The sequence below is a fragment of the Lynx canadensis genome, chromosome D1 (assembly GCF_007474595.2).
Source record: "Lynx canadensis isolate LIC74 chromosome D1, mLynCan4.pri.v2, whole genome shotgun sequence".
In the NCBI taxonomy this organism is placed as follows: domain Eukaryota; kingdom Metazoa; phylum Chordata; class Mammalia; order Carnivora; family Felidae; genus Lynx; species Lynx canadensis.
The window spans coordinates 99,592,863-99,600,501 of record NC_044312.2 but is presented as its reverse complement, the minus strand read 5'-3'; the positions used below and the strand labels follow the sequence as shown (position 1 = coordinate 99,600,501).

The following is a 7,639-nucleotide window of genomic DNA, read 5'->3' as shown; positions in this document are numbered from 1 at the left end:
TCTTACAGAAAGACGGCCTCCCAGGCACCCCCACCCCAATCCCGGCAGCCTCCAGAGTCAGTGTTCCCTCCCCTCCATAGACACCTCGTAGAGCAAAGGTCCCTGCACTGCCCGGAATTGCAACACCGAGCCCCAGCCTGCTTCCCCAGCCTCCCTCCTCCTCTCCTGCCTCTGGGAAAGGGCCAAAAAGCTCTCCCCACAAGCCCCGGGCCTCAGCCAAGCTGGTATCACTCCAGAGGTGGAAAGGCAGGTGCTTTTCCTTCCAGGGAGGCTTTCTGAACGTGGGTGCCCTGCAGGGGGCCACCGAAATGTGAAGAGGCCAGGAGAGAGAGGAGGAGCAATGGCAGGCCTGGCAAGGAGGTAGGGGTGGAGATGGCAGGTGACTCAGGTGCCAGCCCAGGATGGACCTGGGAAGGTACACAGGTTCTCATATCTGGGAACCGTTCCATCTGAAGTGATGGTAGGTTCTAACCAGGATGTACTGAGACTATAGCTGTAGTTGTCCTGCCCTGTTGCCCGGAAAATGAGATACACCCCTGAAGGTAGATACCATGTTTAATTGATTTTATCTCCCCTGTGGCCCATGGAACAGGGCCTAGCATAGAGCAGGCAACAGAGGAGGTACTATGTTCCTGTTTCTTAAATAAGAAAAATAATATGATCCTCTTCTGTACTTGTTAACTCTTGTCAATTTCATCTCAACGTGTTGTTTGGCACCTGAGCTCTGGGCTCAGGTTTTGGGTTCAAATCCTGGCTTTGCCTCTGCCTCTTATTAGCTGTCTGATTGCGATTAAATAAGTTACATAATGTTTCTGAACCAATTTCCCTACCTTTAAAATAGGGATGATAATAATAATGGTTTTAGCTACATAAGGTTGTCATGAGACATAAACAACGTATCACAGCACAATGTGTGGCACATAGTAAGCTTTCAAGAAATGGTAGCAGCTATCATTAACTTCCCAATCCTTTCATCTATAGGTCTTCCCATCACCTGGAATCTCACACCGTTAACCTTCCAGTGCTTGTTTCGCTATATCTTTTGGGCCTTAGAGCAACCTCAAGAGGCAGGGAGGGAGGGAGGGAGGGAGGGTAAATAACAGGAGCACCATTTTACAGAGAACATTCAGAAGAACTAGCCTCAGAACACTGAGCTCATGGGAGAGCCTTTTCCAAGACCACACACAGTTGTGCTCTTTCTCTTGAATTGGAGTCCAGGATGCTCCTGTCTGGTTGTCTCTCAGGTCAGCTGGACCAGTGAAGCACTAAGATGGTTGGAAGAAGCTGGGGCTGGTGGGTTGCTGTGGGAGAGACAGAGAGCCCCGGCGATGCTTCAGTCCAGATGTGGGAGGCTGAGGTTACTGCTGGTTGTTCACCCCCTGCCCCACTCCCAGTTTCCTGCTCACAGGCTCTTCCTGTTTTGCTGTGAACTCCAGTTCCCATGGGCCCCACATTAAAGGATAGAAGGACAGAGGGCCAGGGCAGGCAGCCAGGGGGATGGAAACAGATGAACAGGACACCAGGGAAGAGAGGAACGGGGACAGAGCGGACAGAGGGTGTGGCAGAACAGGATGGGAGAAGGCCGGGGAAAGCAGAAACAGAAAGAGAGCTTGGTGAAAGATGGGAGGAAGCACAGGGTGGGGTGGGGGAACAGGCGGGGGTTGGAGAGCAGAGGCTTGAGAAGACAGCAGGCTGGGTGGTGTTGCAAAATCTGCCCCCGTATTCACTTTCACATTTCAGAAAAGCCCCTCTGACACCCCCCATCTCAAAGTTCTGCCTCCAGCTTTAGCTCTTGTTCCCTCTTATCACAAGGTCATCCCTTCATGAGGCCACCACCCTTGTCCGAACATCTCTGAGTCATGAGCACAAGGCTCTCCATTCCTCTTGCATGTCTTCCTTTCCAGATTTTCACAAGGCCCTGGCTGTCCTGGAAAAGCAGACACCAGGGACTCCAACCCCTGGGAAACTGGAACCATTCTGTCTCAGCACCCACATCATCCACCCAGTTCCCTCCTCCACCTTTCCCCACCCCCAGAAGCTTCAGCGTAGAAGGACAGTCAGAGATGTCACTGAAACACCTGGATACAAGGAACTTGGGATGTAACATTGATCTGGGGCTTGATGACCTACCTTCTGGGAGGTGGGAAAGGCCTCCCTCATCTACTCCTGATCCTCAGCTCCCTCTCCTGACACCCCCGTCTCTCTGCAGTCCAGGACCTGAGACCACACACAAGCCCCATCTGGAGCCTTTTTGACCCAGGCTAGTGCCAGCTGCTGAACAAGCAGATCAGGGCACCATCTCCTCCAAGTCAGGGAGTCTGCTCCTTTATCTCAAGTAGAAGAGAAGGAAGCATTACCAGTGCTTTACTGCCAGAGCTACCCCTTCAGGTTACAGGGCTTCAGGAGCCTCCCCTCTGCGAAGAAAGAAAGGGAGAGGAAAATGGGAAAACGAAAACCTGTTGGCACTATCGCCAGAGTTTCTGCAGTCCCACCACTGGGACATCTCCCCCAAACCAGAGCAAGTAGTCAGGTGATCAGCAGCTGGGGTTACATGTCTCACTTTACCAGACCCACCCCCATAGTAGAGTCCCACTAGCCCACAGGTATTAGGTGCAAAGCCTCCCAGTGCTGTTTCTTTCCCAGTCTCCTACGTTTCTTTGGCTCCTAGAGGATCCTAGAACCTTTGGGGATCTTCCAGGTCACATTTGTGACCCTAGAACCTCCAGAGGATTTTTCCTTGCAGCAATGGGAAACTTGAAGCAAAAACAGAGGAGCATTCCCTAGTCTACAGTCATATGTACTATTCGATAATTCCCTTGAAAGTACTCAAATTCCCATGAAGCAGGCCACAAGGTACAGTTTGGAGAGACAGACTAAGGAAACAGATTTTTGCTCTCTCCTTCACCATTCTGGAAAGGTGCAGAGTGTGGGGGGTCATCTTGCAGGGCACTCAAACAACTTCTGCCCAACCTCCCAATCACAAGATAGAGAAGAACCCAGGAATTTCTGCTTCTCAGGCTTATGAGTTCAGAGATAACATAGAAGGCAGAAAGGAGAAAAGTAACATTTACTACTATGTATTTACTATTTATCTTTACGTGTATTATTTTATTTAGCATCATATATAACCCTAAGAGATAGTTACTAGCAAGTGGGTAAATATCAAATTTGAATACAGGTTTAGCTGACTCAAAATCAAACAAAAAAACACCTCACTCCATTACACAAAACCACCTCCCCAGATCAATAAAATGATTAACTCACCTGGATTTAGGTTTACTTCTGACAACACAGTGGAACAGTGGTTTCCAAACCTGGTCTCATTTTCATGGATTCTGATTTATTTGATCAGAGATAGGCCCATATATCCACCTATCTATAAATCTATCTACACACCTAATTTTTTGCATCTGTATTTAGGAACAAAGGCATGGAGACTACAGAATCATCTGGTAGAAAATATGCAGGAGCTAGGGGTCAAGAAACCAGGGCTCACAGGGTGCCTGGGTGGCTCAATCGGTTAAGCGTCTCTGATTTCGGCTCAGGTCATGATCTTGCAGTTTGTGAGTTCAAGCTCTGCATCGGGCTCTGGGCTGATGGTGCAGAAATTCTGCACCCTGCCTGAAATTCTCTTCCTCTCTCTCTCTCTGCCCCACTTAGGCTCTCACTCTCTCTCAAAACAAAAAAATAAATAAATAAAAACAAAAAAACAGAAAACAAAACAGGGCTCAGCTCTTGGTTCTACCATGTACTTGTGCTATAATCTTCACCCTTCCTGGATTTGTTTTTTACTACAAAAAATGGAAATAATATCAGCTCCATCAATTCCTCCTACATAGGATACTTGCAGGCACAAAGGATACAGGCATACTTGAGCAAGTGGGAAGAAAAGCAAAAGTTGAATTTGCTCTACTCACCAAAATTTAGTGAGCCCAAGATTTACATTCCCCCCCCCCCCCGCCCCACCCAAGATTTACATTCTGAAATCACAAAGGCCTGGGTACAAGGCAAGGCTATGTCCTTGCAAGAGTAAGGGGCATTTAGCCATGCCCCATTCAACCCAACCAATGTGAGAAAGTTTCATTAGAAATCTCTTTATTGAAGGCATTTGGGGGCCACCAAATATGGCTTAGCAATGCAGTTTGAGTAGCCTGTGAGAAATAGCCCATTATAAAGACTATCTGGGAATCAGAAAACTTGAGTTTTAATCCCTTCTCCTAAACTCTGTGACCTTGGACAAATCACTTCCTCCCTCTTTGTTTTCTTATCCTTTTTTTTTTTTTTAAGAATTTTTTTAATGTTTATTTATTTTTGAGAGAGAGAAAGACGGAGTGTGAGTGGGAGAGGGGCAGAGAGAGGGGGAGACAAAGAATCCAAAGCAGGTTCCTAGTTGTCAGCACAGAGCCCGATGCAGGGCTTGAACCCATGAACCGGGAGATCATGACCTGAGCTGAAGTCAGACACTTAACTGACTGAGCCACCCAGTTGCCCCTGTTTTCTTATCCTTCTAAAGTAAGGGGACTAGGTTGGATCAGGGATTCAGAGATGCTGAATCAAGAAAAAAACTATTGATGGTCTTCATGAACCTCTTAAGATTATATACAAAATTCCATTTGTGTGTGTGGACATTTTTTCTGGAAAACAGGGCACTAAATTTTCATCTGATTCGTAAAGGTGCTTATGACTAAATAAGAAGGTTAAAAACCATTTGACTACCCATCTTTCAGCTCTCAATTTCTATTCACTCCTCCATAACAATTTTGAAAGGTATATTAAAAATAATTGTATCTGGAGTCATAGGGTAAAATAATGATCCTGCTTTCTCCCATAGTTCTTTTTTTTTCCTTAACGTTTATTTATTTATGAAAGACAGAGAGAGAGAGCAAAAGTAGGGGAGGGGCAGAGAAAAAGAGAGGCACAGAATCTGAAGCAGGCTCCAGGCTCAAATCCATAAACTGTGAGATCATGACCTGAGCCGAAGTTGGACGTTTAACCCACTGAGCCACGCAGGCACTCTAAGTTTTGTTTTGTTTTAATGTTTCTTTACTTTTGAGAGAGGGAGAAAGCCTGTGAGCAGGGGAAGGACAGAGAGAGAGGGAGGCAGAGAATCCCAAGCAGGCTCTGCACTGTCAGCACAGAGCCAGACATGGGGCTCAAGCTCACCAAGCATGACATCACAGCCTGAGTGGAAATCAGAGTCAGACCCTTAACCAACTGAGCCGCCCAGGCACCCTATTCTCCCATACAGTTGTAATCAGGTTTTATTTCTCCAACCATTTGAGGTGATTTGCTTCCAGTGGGCAGACCTGAATCAAAGCATCCCAAGGGCCTGTGACCCTGGAGTCATTCCAAGCTCAGTCACAAAGCACTAAGGCCAAATTGGCTGCACCTGGATCCCAAAGGCCACTGCCAAGGGGGTCTCCGATTCTGTGGAAACTACACCTACTCCACTTTATGATACACTCCTTCCCCTTATCCTTATGTATCTCCCCATTGGTCTGAAATTCCTCGCCTGTGGACTCACTGCTTTGATTCTGCAAAGTCTGAACACACTGTCCAACATTCCTTTCGGAGGAGGCATGACATCTTAGAAGACCTCTAAAATTCGGAAGTGGACGGGTGGGAGGGCAGGGAAAGGACTGGAAGGGAAAGTGAGGGGTCTTTTGGAGCTTTGCTCAAAGGCAGGAGCAAGTAGGCTACACTGGGACCAACCTCAAGGACACAGAGAGTCCAAAGAACTGTTGACACTCTGTGCCCTGCACCAAACAGGGCCTCTCCCGGGAACAGGGCCAAGGCTCAAATTCCACCAGAAGGCAGGGGCGTGGAGAAGGGCGCCCTACACTTCCCAGCTCTTGCCCCAATTCTGCAGCGGCTGTGGCTCTGAGCTCAGGACGGGCGGCACCCCGGCCCGAGGGGGCGCTCGCTCTCCCATACACCGGCACACAGTAGGCGCCACCTTGTTACAGGGTCTCCGTGGCAGAGGCCAACCCGAGCTGAGGACTCTCTTTACCAAGACGAGATCTTCAGCTCCTTCTGCCACGCGAGGTCGCGCTACATTCCCACGCTCCTCCGCCGCGGCCGCATCGCATTCCCTCCCAGATTCCTCCTTCTCCCACCATCTCTGCCCCTCCTTTACCAAGATGGCGGCGAAGGCACTTCCGGCGTGTGTCCTTACGGGTGCGTCCGGGCGGCTGCTGTAGGTGCCACGCAGCGGGTTCCTGCCGATTTGCTGCATAGTCTACAGCGGTGATGGCGGGCAGGCCGTTTGCATGGAGCGGGGCAGCTCTTCTCCAGCTCCTTCTTGGCGTGAACCTGATAGTGATGCCACCCACCCAGGCCCGGAGTCTGCGCTTCGTCACCTTGGTAATGAGAGACGGGGTGGCCAAAGGGCTTGCCAGAGCTGGAAGGGCACGGCCGGTTGTTCGAGGGAGGGGCGGGGCTTGTGCTGGGGTCGGGATCTGGAGGAGCGGGAGCCGGTTTAGGACAAGACGACTGGCCTGGAGGGTCGGGGGCCCAGTTCGGAATTGATGTGGAGCCCGAGTTATTTTCGGGGACAGGCAGGGTGTAATTAATTATATATCAGGGCATAGGTCGGTGAGTCTGTCTTGGGACAGGGATGTTGTAGAACGGTAAAGGGACTCACCCTTAAGCCTTTGGTGATTTTTCCCCCATCCCTCCCCCCATCCCCGGCATTGCTTTCATTTCTCCTTTCCTTTCCCATCTGTACCTTTGGCTTCTCTTATGGTCTCCAGTGGCGTTGGTTGGCCAAATTAGAATCTCTGGAACCTGTTCAAAGTTACTTCTGAGTTGGGGTCTTTTGCAGGGGGTAGAGTTAAGGCTTCCTAGAAGGAGTAAGGCATCTCTCCCCAACAAGGGGAGAGATGGGCTCTTTGTCCCTATCGAGGAACTCTCTGACCTGTAGGCAAACCATTTTCTTTCCTCAGCTGTACCGACATGGAGACCGTTCGCCAGTGAAGACATATCCCAAGGATCCCTATCAGGAAGAGGAGTGGCCCCAGGGGTTTGGTCAGCTAACTAAGGTGGGTCACAAGCCAGCCTCCATTCAGGGCGTGCTGTAGAATGAGTGACCTCGAGAGCAGGCTACAGAACTTGGGGCTCCACCAAACTCTCATTTGCCATGTGGGTGCTGACTTTGACCTTAAACTTACTTTCCTCTGTGTCCAGGACAGATGCCATATACAATCAGCCACTTAGTAAATGACTTCTGTGATCAGATTAACCCACTCCTACTTCCAGACAGGGTAAATTTGGAAAGCAATAGTGCCTAAGCCCTGTGGGCTTGCAAGCTGTCCCTTCCCTCTTAACTCTTGAGTTTGCCCACAGGAGGGGATGCTACAGCATTGGGAGCTGGGCCAGGCTCTGCGGCAACGCTACCATGGCTTTCTCAACACCTCTTACCACCGGCAAGAGGTAAGGCTGGGAGCTCCAAGAGGCAAGGGGAGTGGAATCTACTATCCTCACCCCCTGCCCTCGGGAAGCCTGGGGCACTCTGGCCTCCTGCCATGAGTTTTTGGTAACAACTACAGGACGCGACATCCAAGAGCTGTGTAGAACAGAGTCCTAGAGGCCGAGTTGCCCCTCCTTGACTTGGAAGGGGCAAAACTGATCAAGCATCCAA

At 49.7% G+C, this 7,639-nt stretch overlaps 1 protein-coding gene across 2 annotated transcripts in view; it reads left to right on the top strand.

Annotated features, from left to right (window-relative positions):
* The first annotated feature begins 6,235 nt into the window (after window positions 1-6,235).
* ACP2 (acid phosphatase 2, lysosomal) overlaps window positions 6,236-7,639 on the top strand; it is an 8,839-nt gene continuing 7,435 nt past the window's right edge. For both annotated transcript variants that reach the window (XM_030331290.2, XM_030331291.1), the window contains exons 1-3: window positions 6,236-6,363; window positions 6,945-7,040; window positions 7,345-7,431. In XM_030331290.2, the coding sequence (XP_030187150.1) occupies window positions 6,250-6,363; window positions 6,945-7,040; window positions 7,345-7,431 (297 nt within the window). In that variant the 5' untranslated portion in view covers window positions 6,236-6,249. The remainder of the gene's footprint in view (window positions 6,364-6,944; window positions 7,041-7,344; window positions 7,432-7,639) is intronic.